Source organism: Triticum urartu, chromosome 5A (assembly GCF_056163025.1).
Source record: "Triticum urartu cultivar PI428250 chromosome 5A, HENAU_Tu73, whole genome shotgun sequence".
NCBI classification, from domain to species: Eukaryota; Viridiplantae; Streptophyta; class Magnoliopsida; order Poales; family Poaceae; genus Triticum; species Triticum urartu.
In genome coordinates, this window is record NC_141877.1 from 391,434,468 (window position 1) to 391,453,620 (window position 19,153).

The window sequence follows — 19,153 nt, forward strand, 5'->3', positions numbered from 1 at the left end:
TGGTGTGTCCGAACATCGTAACCGCACTTTATTAGATATGGTGCGATCTATGATGTCTCTTACTGATTTACCACTATTGTTTTGGGGTTATGCTTTAGAAACGGTTGCATTCATGTTAAATAGGGCACCATCAAAATCCGTTGAGACGACACCATATGAATTGTGCTTTGGCAAGAAACCCAAGTTGTCGTTTCTTAAAGTTTGGGGCTGCGATGCATATGTGAAAAAGCTTCAACCTGATAAGCTCGAATCCATATCGGAGAAATGTGTCTTCATAGGATACCCAAAGGAAGTTGTTGGGTACACCTTGTATCACAGATCCGAAGGCAAGATATTCGTTGCTAAGAATGGATCATTTCTAGAGGAGTTTCTCTCGAAAGAAGTGAGTGGGAGGAAAGTAGAACTTGATGAGGTAACTATACCTTCTCCCTATTGGAAAGTAGGTCATCACATAAATCAGTTCCAGTGATTCCTAGACCAATTAGTGAGGAAGCTAATGATGATGATCATGAAACTTCTGATCAAGTTACTACGAACCTCGTAGGTCAACCAGAGCAAGATCTGCACCAGAGTGGTATGGTAATCTAGTTTTGGAGGTCATGTTACTTGACCATGATGAACCTATGAATTATGAGGAAGCGATGAGCCCAGATTCCGCAAAATGGCTCGAGGCCATGAAATCTGAGATGGGATCCATGTATGAGAACAAAGTGTGGACTTTGGTTGACTTGCCCGATGATCAGCAAGCCATAGAGAATAAATGGATCTTCAAGAAGAAGACTGACGCTGACGGTAATATTGCTATCTACAAAGCTCGACTTATTGAGAAAGGTTTTCGAAAAGTTCAAGGAGTTGACTACGATGAGACCTTCTCACCCGTAGCGATGCTTAAGTCCGTCTGAATCATGTTAGCAATTGCCGCATTTTATGATTATGTAATTTGGCAAATGGATGTCAAAACTGCATTCCTTAATGGATATCTTAAAGAAGAGTTGTGTATGATGCAACGGGAAGGTTTTGTCGATCCAAAAGGTCCTAACAAAGTATGCAAGCTCCAGCATCCATTTATGGACTGGTGCAAGCATCTCGGAGTTGGAATATACGCTTTGATAGTGCGATCAAAGCATATGGTTTTATACATACTTTTGGAGAAGCATGTATTTACAAGAAAGTGAGTGGGAGCTCTGTAGCATTTCTGATATTATATGTGGATGACATATTGTTGATCGAAAATGATACTGAATTTCTGAATACATAAAAAGATACTTGAATAAGAATTTTTCAATGAAAGACCTCAATGAAGCTGTTTATATATTGGGAATCAAGATATATAGAGATAGAACAAGATGTTTAATTGGACTTTCACAAAGCACATACCTTGATAAAGTTTTGAAGAAGTTCAAAATGGATCAAGCAAAGAAAGGGTTCTTGCCTGTGTTACAAGGTGTGAAGTTGAGTCAGACTCAATGCCCGACCACTGCAGAAGATAGAGAGAAAATAAAAATCATTCCCTATGCTTCAGCCATAGGTTCTATCATGTATGCAATGATGTGTACTAGACCTGATGTGTGCCTTGCTATTAGTTTAGCAGGGAGGTACCAAAGTAATCCAGGAGTGGATCACTGGACAGTGGTCAAGAACATCCTGAAATACCTGAAAAGGACTAAGGATATGTTTCTTGTTTATGGAGGTGACAAAGAGCTTGTCTTAAACGGTTACGTTGATGCAAGCTTTGACACTGATCCGGATGACTCTAAATCACAAACTGGATACGTATTTTTATTAAATGGTGGAGCTGTCAGTTGGTGCAGCTCTAACCAGTGTGTCGTGGCGGGATCTACGTGTGAAGAGGAATACATAGCTGCTTCGGAAGCAGCAAATGAAGGAGTCTGGATGAAGGAGTTCATATACGATCTAGGTGTAATACCTAGTGCATCAGGTCCAATGAAAATCTTTTGTGACAATACTGGTGCAATTGCCTTGGCAAAGGAATCCAGATTTCACAAGAGAACCAAGCACATCAAGAGACGCTTCAATTCCATCCACGATCAAGTCAAGGAGGGAGACATGGAGATTTTCAAGATACATAAGGATCTGAATGTTGCAGACTCGTTGACTAAGCCTCTCTCACGAGCAAAACATGATCAACACCAAGACTCCATGGGTGTTAGAATCATTACTGTGTAATCTAGATTATTGACTCTAGTGCAAGTGGGAGACTAAAGGAAATATGCCCTAGAGGCAATAATAAGATTGTTATTTATATTTCCTTATATCATGATAAATGTTTATTATTCATGCTAGAATTGTATTAGCCGGAAACTTAGTACATGTGTGAATACATAGACAAACAGAGTGTCCCTAGTATGCCTCTACTAGACTAGCTCGTTAATCAAAGATGATTAAGTTTCCTAGCCATATACATGTGTTGTCATTTGATGAACGGGATCACATCATTAGAGAATGATGTGATGGACAAGACCCATCTGTTAGCTTAGCACTATGATCGTTTAGTTTATTGTTATTGCTTTCTTCATGACTTATACATGTTCCTATGACTATGAGATTATGCAACCCCCGAATACCGGAGGAACACTTAGTGTGCTATCAAACGTCACAACGAAATTGGGTGATTATAAATATGCTCTATAGGTGTCTCCGATGGTGTTTGTTGAGTTGGCATAGATCGAGAATAGGATTTGTCACTTCATGTTTCGGAGAGGTATCTCTGGGATCTCTCGGTAATGCTCATCACTATAAGCCTTGAAAGCAAAGTGACTAATGAGCTAGTTGCAGGATGATGCATTACAAAACGAGTAAAGAGACTTGCCGGTAACGAGATTGTACTAGGTATGATGATACCGACGATCAAATCTCGGGCAAGTAACATACCGATGACAAAGGGAACAACATATGTTGTTATGCGGTTTGACCGATAAAGATCTTCATAGAATATGTAGGAGCCAATATGAGCATCCAGGTTCCGCTATTGGTTATTGACCGGAGATGTGTCTCGGTCATGTCTACATAGTTCTCGAACCCGTAGGGTCCGCACGCTTAACGTTCGATGACGATTTGTATTATGAGTTATGTGATTTGATGTACCAAAAGTTGTTCGAAGTCTCGGATGAGATCACGGACGTGACGAGGAGTCTCGAAATGGTTGAGACATATTGGAAGGCATTCGGACACCGTAAGTGTTCCGGGTGGTTTCGGATAAAACCGGAGTGCCGGAGGGGTTACCGGAACCCCCCGGGGAAGTAATGGGCCTTAGTGGACCTTAGGGGAGAGAGAGGGCAGCAGCCAGGAGGTGGCGCCCCCGCCCCAAGGGGAGTACGAATTGGACTAGGGGAGGGGGCGCGGCCCCTCTTTCCCTCTCCCTCTCCTTCCTTCTTCTCCTACTTGGACTAGGAAAGGGGGGGACCGATTCCTACTTGGAGTAGGATTCCCCCCTTAGGCGCGCCCCCTTAGGGCCGGCCGGCCTCCTCCTCCCCTCCTTTATATAAGGGGGAGGGGGCACCCCATAGACACACAAGTTGATCTTTAGCCGTGTGCGGTGCCCCCCTCCACAGTTTTACAGCTCGGTCATATTGTCGTAGTGCTTAGGTGAAGCCCTGTGTCGGTAACTTCATCATCACTGTCACCACGCCGTCGTGCTGACGAAACTATCCCTCAGCCTCAACTGGATCAAGAGTTCGAGGGACGTCACCGAGCTGAACGTGTGCAGATCGCGGAGGTGCCATGCGTTTGGTACTTGATCAGTTGGATCGCGAAGACATTCGACTACATCAACCACGTTACTAAACGCTTCCGCTTTCGGTCTACGAGGGTACGTAGATATACTCTCCCCCTCTCGTTGCTATGCATCTCCTAGATAGATCTTGCGTGATCGTAAGAAAATTTTGAAATACTGCGTTCCCCAACAAAAGCTCCACCACCATGAACTCTTTCCCCCCGACCCTGGATGGAGAGCATTCATCCTTGGGTGCTCGCTTGGTGACCACATGAAGTTCGTGAAGTCTATCGAGGTGTGCTCTTGGTTGAAGAGGGTGGACGAGCTGCATAAAGATGCACATGTTGTGATTTCGAAGGTAACGAAGATGAAGAGGGTGATGCATGACTTAACCAAAGGCGTTATGCCAGTGGACATACTGATGTGGATAATGGAGGAGGCCGAGTATAGACCAAAATAATATATCTTATGTGTTTGCTTTATATATAAAGCGAGGCGGAAGCCTGTTTCGAGGATGCCGAGTTAGCAAATCCAGGTCAAAGATCTAGATGGGCCAAGTATAGGTCCAGAGACTCTTCAACATTATCAATGTGTAGTTCTTGACATATTTCAACTTTGGTAGTAACAACTGTATCATGGCAAAAAAATATACTTGATTTTACTCTCCTTACCAATTGATCAGAATTTTCACAATAGGTCTCTAGAACTTGTTGTAAGGAAGCTGCATTTAACATCCGCCTTCATAAGAATCAGGGAATTATCAGCAAATAGTATTTATGAAACTGACGATGCATTTCTACACAAAGTAATCCCATCAATGCCACCAGTTTCTTCTTGATACTGTTGTAAACTAGATAAACCTTCAACACACAACAAGAATAAACATGGTGCGAGAGGATTCTTCTATTGGAATAAATGTACCTATCTCTTGAAAAATATTACAAACTATGTATGTCGCAGAGGGGACACAACTCATAATTAAATTCACCCATTGAGATTGAATCCCAGTTCACTTTGTATTTTCTAGAAACACCCATTCCACTTTGTAATATGCTTTCTGCATATCTAACTTCACGACACGCATGATTGCTTATCCATCTCTCTTATTTCTATCTTATGAAAACACTCATATGCCACTAAAATATTATCTATAACCAACCTTCCTGGAATAAAGGCACTTTGAATGTGTGATATTAAAGGTGGGATAGACTTCAATCGACAGACAAGCTTTTTTTAGACAATCTTGTATATAAAACTTTACATATTGATGATATTTCAAAACCGAGTAATAGGTTCGGGACCATCAACTTTGGGATGAGAACAATCGTATCGTTCCATCCCTCAAGGATAATACCTAAATTTAGAACTTGCGAAACCTCCTGGGTGATATCTTCCCCAAATAAGTGTCAATATTTTCTGTAAAATATGGCATGGAGGCCATCCAGGCCCGGTGTCTTAAGATCTCCAATACTATAAATTGCCCTTTTCACATCCTCCAGAACAAGCAACGCTAATAAAATATCATTCATTTGAGAGGTGACTTTTTACTGAAACGATGTTCGTTATCTACTAGTAATTCTGGTGGATGCGCCGCTAGGCGACCCATGGTGAACGTGTGTCACCTCTAAGTGTGCACTATATATTCGTCCATTACGGTAAACTCAACGAAGCCTAGAGGAGGCAATTCGAGCCAAGCTCACGGCAAGTGGCCGAGATCACCAAAAGCTTGCTGTGTGAAATTAATTTGATGGGTTTTGCAATGAGTTTGGAGGTTTAGGCTCATTAGGGTGTGTGCTTAGAGACGTTCGGGGCGCCTTTATAGCAGGTCCTGTGATTTTACGCCCCCATGCAGTTAGTGTTATTTTTTAGAGGCATTATCCATCAAGCATGGGTGGTCATGAATCTTCGTAAATGTTGTTGGTTCTAATACTCCAATACAAGCAAAGTTGGACATGGAGGTGATTGACGCTTGTTCTAAATGCGATCAAAGGTGGGATGAAGTTGTTGTTGTCTATGTCGTGTGCATGGAGACGCTTGATATCATCAGGAAGATTTGGTTCAGGCATTGCCTAACAGAGAGAAATTTTATGGCTTATGAAATAGATAACTCATGCTATCTTAATAAAGCTGTATGTAATTGTAATTGAGTCGATGAACCTTTTCCGTTCTTTTGAAATCTCTCATAGATGATGTAATTGTTATTTGCAGCTACTAGGGCTAGTCATGATCGTGGGACCTACTCTCCGGCGCCCTATGCGCCTGTTATCGTTACTGGCGCCTACACACCACACGTAGCGGGATGGCCCAACAAACGTGACGAGGAGAAAAAAGTTTATCTGCTTGTACTGCTTAAAACGACACGAAATTCTTTGTGGGAGAAGCAGGATTCGATCTCTCCCTGGCAACGTGTGTAGACTGCGCTACTAAAATGTCACATAATTCTTTTTGGGAGAAGCAGGATTCGATATCTGTCCGCCAACGTCCGTAGCTGGGACAATAAACTATGCTAACTGATTTTTCTGTCCATTTTTTAAGGAAAATAGTAGTTGACCCTTTTTTTAGTACAACATTAACATGTAGAATATATACCCAGTCTATTATACGTATTATTGTATGATAAAAATGAAAAAATAACACACAATAAAAGAAAAGAACTTGAAGAAAGTTAATATATTTGAAAATGTCCATACAAATTGAGAAAATTTCATTGTTTGAAAAAAGTTCATGGATTTTCAAAAAAAATTGCGAATTTGAAAAAAGATCATCGATTTTCAAAAAATAGTCCATGGATTTGAAAATTTCATTGATTTTAAAAAATAATAAGTTCACTAATTTGAAAGAAAAGTACAGCATTTTTGAGAAAAAGTTTGCACAAATTTTCAAAAGCTAATTGAATTCGGAAAGTTCACGTAAGTTTGAGGAAAAACTTCACATATTTGAAAAAGGTCTATTTTGAAAAAAAAAAGTTCATCAATTTAGAAAAGGAGCTCATAGATTCTGGAAAAAAGCTCATCGAATTTTAAAAAAACCATTAATTTCGAAAAAACATTCTCATACTTGAAAAATGTTAATCAAATTTAGGAAAAAGTCCATCAAATTTTGGAAAATGTTCATCGATATTGAAAAAAGATCCTGCATTTTGAAATACATAAAGAAAGTGAAGAAAAGGAAAAGAATAAACAAAAGAAAAGAAAAAAGAAACAAAACCAGCCCAAGAAAAAACTGTATCAAAAAAAGAAAGGATAAAGATGGACGAGAGGCTTCCCACGAACTGAAGAAAGACTAAAAGAAAAAACAGAAGGAAGTAATCATAAGCATTTAGAGGTTGTAGTGGTTAATGGGTTGTTTGTGAAAGAAGAGATCTCGAGTTTGATTTTGTCGCCTACTTCATTTTTTAAATTTTAAAAATACAAGAAAAAAGGTACATGGCTGGCCCATGCATCATCAATGGAGGTGGGTGGGAGGGGGGGGGGCGCCCGTTTTGCACGGATTGCTTTAACCGGCGCAACGTGCACCGAATAGGATTTGCCCATGACCGTCTTCACTAAAATGATGGAACCACCCGCTTTCAAATGGAAAAGGTAGAAAACCAAGAAGGCCCACATTACCAAAGGCCTAATTGGAGTGTGCGGCTATAAGGTCTCGCATTAAGGAGCATCGGCCCAGTTTCTAGTTTTGGGCCGACCCAACTTGCTAGTTAGTTTATTTTCTCTTTTACATTTCTTCGTTCATTCTTTTTTTTACTTCTATTCATATTACAAAAACCTCCAAATACATATACTTGAAAAATAATTTGACTTAAAAATAAATTGTGAACCATAAATTTGAAACACGTTAACACAGTGTAAAACCATCGTAGCATAATTTAATAAAATGATAGCTTCCAAAGAAAACGTTTTTGACATTTAGAAAATGTTAACACATTTGAAATAATGTATGTACCACTCTAGAAAAAAATTATACATTGAAAAAAGTTTTCATGTAATTCAAAAAATGTATACCATTCAAAAGATGTATGTTACTTTTAATAGAATGTCCACGCGTTTCAAAAATCTGTTGGTGATATTTAAAAAGAATCTGTTTACAATGTAAAAAAATGTTTCATAGCATTTTAAAAATGTTTCAGCATGTGTTTGAGGGATTGTTTAATACATATTTGAAAAAAATGTACAAAGCAAGTGTTTGTAAAATGTTAATCATGTAGTTGAAAAATGTTAAACGTATATAGTCCTTTTAATATGTGTACTAAATATATACAATGTGTATGAAAAAGGTAAACATCAAAACATATATTTGAAAAATATTTTTCATGTATTTGGAAAATGTTTAACCTATATAAAAACTGTTCCGTTATGCAAAAAAAGTATAATGTATATATAAAAATTAGACATGTATTGGAAAAAGAAAAGGAACTGAAGAAAGACACAAAGGAAAATGAAGAAAAAATGAAAAGAAAAAAAGAAAAAACTGAAGAAAACCAATGTAAAAGAGTGAAAAAACCGATAAAAAGACCATAGAAAAGAGAAACATCTGCACATCTACGTTATTAGGCCGGCCCAATAACCCCGTGCCGTTGTCGATACGTATTAGTAATCAGTACAGGCTTGCCTACGTAAAAGAAATCAACACTTCTTTTAGAAATAAAAAAAATCAATACGTGTGATACATAGCTCTCGTGAGATTGGAACTGATTAAGACATATTATAAAAAAACTAAAACTCGACCCATGGGGGAGAGAAATCCCAAAGGAATAATATTGTAAGGTTGAGAAAAGGTCCCAAACGTCGCTTGCACAACACAAGTATAGAGAATGAGCCTTATTTTTGTGAGAACCAGGATTTAAACCCTGGTTACCATTAGAACTGATTAAGACATATTATCTAGTGGGCTTTGATTTTTTTTTTTGCAGGGGAAAGGGGATTGTATTACTTAAATTGGTGCATCATCCTTACAAAGCCTGATAACATCGTCTGTACCCCCTCGCAACCAAATTACTGTACGAGGTGTACATCGCCCATATGCAGCTAAACAATGGCTAGCTTTTTTTGTGTTCTACTAATGCGCATAATCACAATCTCCCTTTCATTTTGTATTAACTCCTTGATCTCCTTGACAACGGTCATTAACCTTGATCGGTCTGGCGTCTTTGCTTGTACCATCATTACCGCTTCTGCACAGTCCATCTCAAGCTAGATAGGGCAGTTCGTCCGATGCAGAGCTAAGGCAAGACCCTCTTTGCATGCTTGCAATTCAGCTTCTAGTGCATTATCACATGTAAAGAGCTGCCTGCATGCTGTAAATATGATCTCCCCATTGGAGTCCCGGAGAATCATACCACAACCAGCGGAGCCGTTGGAGGCGAGGTAACTTTCGTCCGTGTTAAGCTTTGCCCAGCCCTCAGGCGGACGCACCCAGCGCAACACTTCTCCCTTACTTGCACTTTCATGTCCCTGATGCTTTGGGTCAGCTCGTCCACTGTCCACCATGAGAACCATCTTGCCTTTGACCTGATCGTCCCGTGGGAACTGCTGGATGCAGAGCAACGAATTTATATAGCTAGCAAGAAACCGACGGGAAGCTTCATTAGGAGGAGGCGCCTTATCATGAGTAATCTCATTTCGAACATGCCATATGCGCCAAAGAACCATCAGCAGCACCATGCGGGAGACTTCTGGCAGCTTGTCTAATACGCCGAACAGCCATTCAGGCCCCGTATTGCGCACCGTCTCGACGTCTGGGATAGGCCAATCAGTTGCCATGGCTCGCCATAGTTCCTTCGCATGTGGACATCTGCACATAGCATTGTCTCCATCCTCGCGTTCCATACCACACAAAGGGCACAGATCATTAGGTTCCAAAGTTCGAGAGAATTTATTAGCCCAAGTGGCGAGTGAATTTGTGACCAGACGCCAAGCAAACACGCGTACCTTAGGGGGAGCAGGGCACCCCCATATAGTCTTACAAATGGCGCGGCGACCATCCGGTGCCCTGCTCGAGGCGCTTATCGATGGACGCTCGCGCTCGTCCATGGCAAAGCGATATGCTGACCGGACTGAGAAGACACCGGATTTCTCCGGGGCCCAGGCAATGACATCATCAGGGACACGTGGGGACATCCTGATGCGCGTGATGGCGTCAATGTCGACTGGCAGGAAGTGTTGTTGAAGGAGGTCCAGCCACCATGCTCCATTGGCATCCATCAGGTCCGCGACACGACGTAACCGGCAAGTCCCTTGGGGCGTAATGAGCTGACCCGACGGCTCCCGGGGCAACCACCGGTCCCTCCAGATGCGGATTTGCGTACCACTGCCCACCCGCCAAATCAACCCCTTTTTCAGGAGCTCTAATCCATACTGGATCGCTTGCCATGTTACCGAAGCGTTTCCTGAGAAGACCGTGTCCTCCAATCGCCCCTCCGGATAATATCGAGCTTTTAATACCTGTGCACAAAGACTGTCAGGTTTAGTCAAAAGTCGCCAAGCTTGTCGCGCTAGCAAAGCTTGGTTGAACACCCTGAAGTCGCGGAATCCCAAACCACCACTAAGTTTATGCTTCTGGATTTTTGGCCACGCCCGCCAATGAGTTTTTCGCTTGCCTTTAGATGATCCCCACCAAAAGTTACGGACCATCCTATTAAGATCATCACATACGGACATAGGCGACTTAAATACCCCCATCATATAGGTGGGAATGGCCTACGCAATTGCTTTTATCATCGTTTCCTTTCCTGCCGGAGATAAGGTATCACCCCCACGCAATAATTCTTTTGGTTAACCGAGCTTGCAAGTTCTGGCATTTGCCTTTTGACGTCCTCCCGTCTGGTGTCGGCAAACCCAAATATTTCTCTTCAAAAGTGGATACTTGAACATGCAATGTTGCACGCACCTCTTCCTGAACTATTTCTGGACATGCTTTGCCAAACATTAGACTGCATTTGGCAGAATTAATAAGCTGGCCCGTGGCTCCTTCATATTCCATGATAATGGAGCGAACTTCGTCCGCTTGCTGTGTTTCCGCCTTGAAGAAAAGCAATGTATCATCGGCAAACAAGAGATGAGAAATACCGGGAGCCCGCCGACATACCTTCAGGGATGTAAATTTTCCTTCCTCTTCTCCATCCTTCAACAAGGCAGAAAGTCCATCGGCAATAAACAGGAACAAGAACGGGGAGAGAGGGTCACCTTGCCGTAGCCCGCGCGACGGTGCAAACGAAGCCAAGAGGGTGCCATTAAATTTGACAGTGTATCTAACCGAGGTGACACAAGTCATAATCCAGTTCACCCATCGGTCAACGAAACCCAACTTTTGCATTGTCCGCTTCAAGAAAACCCAATCAACTCGATCATATGCCTTTGAGAGGTCCAGCTTATAGGCACAAAAACTCTTAGCTGGATCCTTCTCTTGCTGGATACGATGTATGCACTCAAATGCAATCAGTACATTATCTGTTATCATTCTTCCTGGTACAAAGGCGCTTTGCTCTGGTGATATAATGTCATCAAGGATTGGCCTCAATCTATTAACCAAGCACTTGGACACCACCTTATATATAAGGTTGCATAAGCTTGTAGGTCTAAAATCAGTAAGTTTTACAGGGTTGTCAACTTTTGGGATAAGCACAATAGCAGTATTGTTCACCCCTTCTGACATCACCCCCGACTGGAAAAACTCTTTTACACCAGCAATAACTTGATCTTTCATTATGGCCCAGTTCCTCTGGAACATACGCGCCGGAAAACCATCTGGTCCAGGTGCTTTGAGAGGGCCTATCTAGAAGAGCACATCAGCAATCTCCTTACTAGAAAAATCTGCACACAGGCTAACATTCATGTTATCAGTAACGCGAGCTTTGATAAGATCAATAACATGGTCTGCACTAAGCGTCGGATCAGCTGTAAACAGACTTGTGAAGTAATCCGTCACCATGCCTGCCATAGTGGCGCTGTCCTGCTGCATCACACCACTATCATCCACAAGTAATTTAATTTTGTTTTTACGCGCACACCAAACTGCCTTACGGTGGAAGAATGTTTCGGTCGCCCTCCCGCAGCCAGTCAATCCGAGAGCGCTGCATCCATATCATCTCTTCCCTGTAAAGAAGCTCATTCATGCGGTCAGTAGCTTCTCTAATGGTCCTTTGATCGGCATTCATAGCCATTAGTTCCTCGAGACGAGTGGGCTTTGATTTGAAGTCTAGTATAAACGAGAAGGTGTTTGGAGCTCTGTTGGAAAAGGCAGTGCCTAGGAGGCGCTTAGGCACGCCTAGGCGCTAGGCAATGGCCAAACGCCTCGCCTAGGGCATAAATGAAGGTCTAGGCAGGGCAAGCAAGGAATTACCTACCCAAGCAGGAAATCATGCCACATACTACACTGATATGCCAAACGGGTTATATTCCAACGGTAGTAGACGGTAAATAACTTATTTATATGCCTTATACTAATATCAACACCCATATAATAATCGCAAATACACTACGAGTAAAAACTATATTACCGCCTAAGCCGCGCCTAGGGTGCTTAGGCACCGCCTAGGCACTAGGCGAAGGCAACCGCCTCGCTTACGCCTACTGCTTTTTCCAACCTTACTTTGGAGCCCTCCAAAACTAAGAACGATAGAAAGGGTATGGTCTTGAGACGCGGCTAATTTGCACCCAGGCTCAAATGTGTGTGGACATGAACAGTAAAATCTCAAAAAAGATTTTTTTTTCGTGTAATAATTAAGATGCTCCTGTGTGTGATGTCCGTATTTTTTTGGGTGAAGTTTGGACATTTGTGAAGCTCATGGAAAAATGACAAATTTCGGTTTTTGAGAAACATTTCAAAAAAAAACTTCTTAAATGTTATAATTGTTGGAAATATGAGAAAATTAATACGAGATTTAATCCGAATAAACAGAAAATAAATCATGATAGCAATTACAGAGATTAAACTAATCATGCGAACTAACATAGTAGAAGGACATATCACATTTAGGTCACATACTAGAAACATGAATTCTACCACGATCTCGAACAAGAAAGATAGAATCACATACGATGCAGCAGGAACAGCACTGCCGACGTTGACGTTGTCGCCCATGTCGTCGAGGATGAGGTTGCCGAGGTCGGGGAAGAAGTCATCGTTCGCGAAGTCATCGCTGCCAGCAGTCGCGCGAGTGCACTCCCCAAAAAGCTGATCGCCCCTCTCCGTACAGGATTACGAGAGTCGGGGTTCCGGAGGCCTGCTATCCCTTCTCCCGGTGCACGCAGAAAGGAGGGATGAAGAAGACTTGCTTGGCGGCGCAATGATATGGAACGGTGGTGCGAAACCATATGAAGCGGCGGCGGCTAGGGTAGACGTCTGCCTGACTATATAGTGCGGGCCGGGTAGGTCGTGGGAATAAACCCCACGTCCGAGTCGTCACGATCCAAAAGAATCGGAAACCTGTTCAGTAATTAACGCGTACGTTAATTATTAATTAATGACTCATTAATTTTTCCGAGCAACAAAAATATAGACAACGTGCATAGCTCTGTCCTCAGCTCAATCCCACAACCCGCGGCGCGTCGTGAGGAGGCGTGGCGAGGCGAGCAAGGAGGAGGAACGCGTGTGTATGTCTCATTTTCTCATGCTCATACAAGTAGTAGAAGTGCTCACATTATAAGGAGGTGCAAGTCTCTCTCAACTTTCATGGGGGACTAAACTCTAATCTCACTCACTCCACTCACATGTGTGTATGAATGGGTCCAAAGAATTTCAAAATTTTAGTGGGCTTTGGGTCAAAGGCCTACTAGCAAAATTCTAACAATAATACCTGTGCAATGTATTCTGTTTGTTTGGATTGGTATTTCTATATGTGCAACAAGTTCTATGGTACTACCTCATTTGTGCCAAATTTTGACCATAAATTTAACTAACAAAATGTTCATGCATGTTATAAAAAATTATATCATTGAAAACTATGTTCAATTATGAATCCAAAGATTTAATTTTTGTTGAGATTCACTAAGATTTCATAAGTTAAATATTTGGTCAAAATTAAGCACAAATTATAAAAAGGGCTAATAAACAAGGACAGACGTAGTAGTAAAAATTAAATACTTCTATTTCATGGTTCACTTCAAGCCTTCAAGACAGACATTGGGAGCTGGTTTCCCCCTTCTCTGCCGGTCAGCCCTTTGATTGTTCGTGTAGTTTTAGGTCGTCGATTTGAGGAATTAAATATGTATGATATGTCATGAAAAGTATATCATTAGATTTCTACACGAATGTAGTTTCTAAATATATATTTTTTATCATATATAATATATATTTAAATAGTTAAAATGTTGATCTAGAATTACGCGAATGACTTATTCACTGAGACGAAGGTAGTATTAAGGATGATCGCAAGTAATCAAGAGGAACTTTGCTATCTCACTGGCTCGCTTGTAGGAGTAGTTTCTTATTCTTCCGCTGTCTTCTCGAATATATTTTTTAAGTTTGTGCCGCTTGAGACTGAAATCGAATTTAAGAAAATCGCCGGTGCTGGGAGCAGGATGATAAAATAAGAAAGCCGCGGGGCACTTCCGTGGTTCATCTCCTCTCCTCCACCAAACCTTATCTCGCTGCCTGCACCGACGACTTGGAGCGGCCGCGCTCCGTGATCCAAGCACCCGAAGCGCCGGCGCAGCTCCCCTCGATGGCCGGCGACGAGCCCCCAACGGCGACGGTCGAGGCCCCGACGACGGAGGCGGCGTGCCAGGACCTGGTGGAGATCCTGGAGGAGGGATCGGGCCGGCTGGACATGGGCCGGTACGTGGACCACGTCCGCGACCTGTCGGCGGGCGCCATCGCCACCTTCGAGGGCACCACGCGGGACCACTTCGACGGGAGGCGCGTGGTGGAGCTCCGCTACGAGGCGTACGGGGCCATGGCGCGGCGCCGCCTCGAGGCCATCCTCCGCGAGGCCCGCGCCGCGCACGCGCTGTGCCGGCTGGCCGTGGCGCACCGCCTCGGGACCGTCCCCGCCGGCGAGGCCAGCGTGTTCGTGGCGGCCTCGGCCGTGCACCGCGCCGACGCCATGGACGCGTGCCGCTACGTGATCGACGAGATCAAGGCCTCCGTGCCCATCTGGAAGAAGGAGGTGTACGACGACGGCGAGGTCTGGAAGGAGAACCGCGAGTTCCTCGACCGCACCGACGCCGAGAAGAAGGGCAAGCCGGCCGCTGCCGCCGGCCGCGGCGGCGGCGGGTGCTGCGGCAGCAAGGTGAGGGTCAGCTGATGAGTGGCGGCCGCCGGATCGCGATCACGTGGACGTGCCTTTTTTTTCCCCTTGTGTTACGAGAGATTTTAGTGGAAGAGAAAGGTGAAGTTCGAATCCAATAATATCTTCACATTTTGTTACACTGCTGAATGCAAATTCTGTGAGAAAAACAATGTATGCAGTTCGAATACATACTCACGTTGCAGCAAATCATGTGGTGTGGCAGTATGAGATTTACTCCTCGTACACTCATTTTTGTGTAGAGAAATTCACACCATGCGTCAGAACCGATATGCTGCTGCCTAAAAATATGTTGTGAATCAACATAACATCAGAACAGATTAGAATTATCTTGTCTCTCCCCGCAAAGAAAAAAGAATTATGTTGTCTCGGCTGAAGAACAGAAATCAGATAGCGGCTGATTTGATAGCACCGAGCCAAGATGTCAAATTTCGAACCAGAGCAAACAAACCAAGCGAATTACCTGAAGTATCAAGACGGTAACATCTCTTGTCTCTTATACACAGTCAAACATGGGCTTTACGAACTAGTCCCTCCGTTCTGATTTATTCGTCGTGTCGTGGTTTTAGTTCAAATTTGAACTAAAACCACGACGAGTAAATCAGAACGGAGAGAGTACTACTAATACTTATTACATTGTACATCACTTTTTCTTTTCAAAAGTAAGCAGGATCATCAAACCAACATAAAGATTGATGCCTCGTTTCACACTGACTGCAAATTTGGCGCCCGTCAGTCCGTCTCAGATTGTGATCAACAGAGACCTTGGCAGACTCCTTGGCCAATTGAGAGCAATCTTCATAGACTGCTACCATAGGACACCACTGCAGGAATGCCCCCGTCTCATCACTCGGATCACCTAAGCAATCTGAGCCGTCGACCAGCCTACTGTGCGCCCCGTAGATAGAGCGAGATTAACATTCCCATGTGCCCTTTGAATCTGCTCACCATGTGCCATTTGCCAACATTCCCATCAAATATACCAACATGTCACGCTAACATTTTCTTGCAGCCACGACTGATCAAGAACCGGCGACCACCGCATCATCGGCAAAGCACATGAGAAGCTTGAGCACCACAGGGCCCGATCTGTCCACATTAAAGGCTTTTTTGATCAAATTTTCCACGCCAAGGGTTGTCACACATCTACTGTGTCACGTTTGAGAAAGAATGTCCTAATAAAGTAAGGCCGAGAAGCCAACACCAAAGTGGCTGTAGTTTAGTGGTGAGAATTCCACGTTGTGGCCGTGGAGACCTGGGCTCGAATCCCAGCAGCCACACTTCATTTTTTTTTCTTCTCGCGAAACAGAGGCTGACGACACGACTTGCATGAACGGATTTTTTTTTTCTTTTAGCAAGAGCAGCAATCGTGTCGGTGACACCGGGTGAAGATACGGGGAACGCAAGGCCGAGCGTCGCCGCACTTGCAGATGCTGCCTGGGCACGGCCGCACGGATGTATTCCTTCAAGAACGTTGTTTTGAACGTGCACGTACCGAAGCTGTCACCGTGCCTATTCTGCTCCAAAATATCGTGCTTGAGGCAAAATTATGGGTTACGGCAGGTGCTAAGAAACTAGGGTGTTTTGTTGTACGAGAGTAATTGCCATGCCGTGTTTTTTTTTTCTTCTCGCGAAACAGAGGCTGACGACACGACTTGCATGAACGGATTTTTTTTTTCTTTTAGCAAGAGCAGCAATCGTGTCGGTGACAGCTTCGGTACGTGCACGTTTTTTTTTCAAAACGGAGGCAAAAGATTTACCTCATCCATTAAATAAGAGGAGAATAGAGTTTAGAGTTTTATAAGCGTCCTTACAACACGGCATGGCAATTACTCTCGTACAACAAAACACCCTAGTTTCTTAGCACCTGCCGTAACCCATAATTTTGCCTCAAGCACGATATTTTGGAGCAGAATAGGCACGGTGACAGCTTCGGTACGTGCACGTTCAAAACAACGTTCTTGAAGGAATACATCCGTGCGGCCGTGCCCAGGCAGCATCTGCAAGTGCGGCGACGCTCGGCCTTGCGTTCCCCGTATCTTCACCCGGTGTCGATCGTACTACCTTGCACCATCTCACTCTGACTTCGTCTCCAGCACACTGCACACAATCAACTTGTGTTCCCTTTCATCTGCAACCCGATCTCCAGAGGACGATCTGTCGCCTCGCCCCAAGGTCGTGTTGCTCACATGCAAATAATTCCAGGCACCCTCCCTACATCTGCTTCCAGCTTCGTGTCACCCTCCCTACATCTGCTTCCAGCTTCAGATCTTTCTGATGATCAACCTTGTCGGTCGTGTAAAAGGACGCCGATGGTTTTTACTGAAATCGGCTCGATCTTGGGTTAGGTGTATCTGACGGCTAATCTCTGTCGAACGTGCACCTCGCATTCCACTTGTACTAGTATTTTCCTTGGTCTGCACCTCTGTGCCCGGATCCATAGATGATCTCAGTCTGTCAGAGCCTGATGCCGTATTGCTCACATGCGATTGATTCCAGACTGTGCAGTACGCACTCTGATAGCGAGGATGATTTTCATTTGTACTAGTAAAACAGAAGGCCGGCCGGCATAATATACACAGTAATTAGACCGAGCTCTCGGCTGCTGGCTGGCAACATCATTTTTTTTTAAAACAAGGCAAAAGATTTACTATTTTCATTGATTAAGAGAGAAGAGAGAAGGTTTGCACTTATGCCCGCAACGCGGGGAAGAAAACGGAAAGTCCTTTCTCAGCCCGAGCTCAAATGAGCTCGGGTGAACAGTAAAATCAAAAAGTATTTTAAAAATGCTCAAAAAATTCTGAATTTTTTTTATGGTAAACATTGACAAATATTCTAACTACTTGCAAAATCTCATCTTCATATCACATTCGTACAAGGCGTGGCAAAAAAAAAACAAAATCAGTGCTCTGAAATGCTTTGAAAGTAGCATTTTTAGAGCATCGATTTTGTTTTTTTTTGTCACGCCTTCCACAAATATGATCTGAAGATGAAATTTTGCAAGCAGTTAGAACATTTGTCAAAATTTATCACAAAAAAATTCAGAATTTTTTGAACATTTGTAAAATGTCTTTTGATTTTACTGTTCACCCGAGCTCATTTGAGCTCGGGCGTAGATACTCCACGTCCGGAAGAAAACAGCTACTCTCGCGGCATTATATTACTCAAGTATTTCGCACCCGCTAGAACCCAAAGATGGGCCTCTTCCTTGATCCTCCTGACAATTAACATGGTGGGTGCGGCAGTGTTGCGAAAAACTCTCGCATTGCGTTCCTTCCAACCAACATCATCAGCGAAGTGAGAACCTTCCAGTGCGGTCTTGTATTGTTCGCTGTATCAGTCCACCAACCTCTCACCGAGGTGGCATTTGCCCAAGCCAAAGTAGAGAAATCCAGGAGGCCGAGCCAGTTGGCGATCTCGGTCCAAATACGGGTCGTGAAGCGGCTTTGGGCGAGAAGGTGCACAACGGATTCAAGAGCTTGCTTGCAAAGAGGGCAAAGACTGGAGTTTGGCCATCCATGGCGGCTTAGTCTATCAGCTGTCCAAATCCTGTTTTGTAAGACCAACCAGGCAAAAAACTTGCACTTTGGGGGGGGGGGCAACCCTTCCCTTCCAAACGGCTATAAGCATGCTCGAATGGTAAGACCCTCGAATTGTGCCTTGTAAGCCGAGGACGTAGAGTGCACGCCGTCGACAGAGAGCTTCCAAGTAATCGAATCGCGAACCCCGTCCGTGAGAATAATGTCAGCGAGCCTTTCCCAAAGCATAACCACTTCCTGGATGTGTGTGAGAGAGATGCCCTGTTGGGTGTTAATTTGGGTAATCCAATTGTTGTCCGTCAACGCCTTTCTCACCGAACAAGACTTCTTGCGCAAGAGCTCAAAAATCTTGGGCGCAATATCCATCAGTCTGAGCCCCTCCAACCACGACGATTCCCAAAACTTGCCAAGGTTGTCAGAATCAGATCGGAGCTCCGATGGTAGAATCGCAAATAGTAGAATTTTCACTATTAGGATCGTAGAAACATAGAGTTTAGGGCCCCAAATCGTAGAATTAGAGAAGTTAGTTTGGATCGTAAAGTCGTAGAATCGTATAACAGAATCACGATTTTGACAACCTTGCTTGGCCGTGTTTCTGTCCCCATCGGTTACTCTTGTAGCAGCAGCAAACAAATC

The 19,153-nt window shown here is 43.6% G+C and overlaps 2 protein-coding genes and 1 non-coding gene across 3 annotated transcripts; 2 read left to right on the forward strand and 1 right to left on the reverse strand.

Annotated features, from left to right (window-relative positions):
- Window positions 1-8,922: 8,922 nt before the first annotated feature.
- Window positions 8,923-12,811, reverse strand: LOC147971540 (uncharacterized). Its single transcript, XM_087524011.1, has 6 exons — window positions 12,768-12,811; window positions 11,752-11,823; window positions 11,558-11,696; window positions 10,817-11,503; window positions 10,619-10,750; window positions 8,923-10,173 (listed from the first exon to the last, which is right to left on the reverse strand). The coding sequence occupies exons 1-6, from the start codon at window positions 12,809-12,811 to the stop codon at window positions 8,923-8,925; spliced, it is 2,325 nt and encodes a 774-aa protein (XP_087380137.1).
- A 1,426-nt stretch (window positions 12,812-14,237) lies between these two features.
- On the forward strand, window positions 14,238-15,167 carry LOC125507048 (molybdopterin biosynthesis MoaE family protein). Its single transcript, XM_048671747.2, has one exon. It carries the CDS (start codon window positions 14,394-14,396, stop codon window positions 14,973-14,975), a length of 582 nt encoding a protein of 193 aa, XP_048527704.2. The 5' UTR covers window positions 14,238-14,393; the 3' UTR covers window positions 14,976-15,167.
- Window positions 15,168-16,186: 1,019 nt separating this feature from the next.
- On the forward strand, window positions 16,187-16,258 carry TRNAH-GUG (transfer RNA histidin (anticodon GUG)). The gene has a single exon. It is a non-coding gene; the product is annotated as a tRNA-His (tRNA).
- The last annotated feature ends 2,895 nt before the right edge of the window (window positions 16,259-19,153 follow it).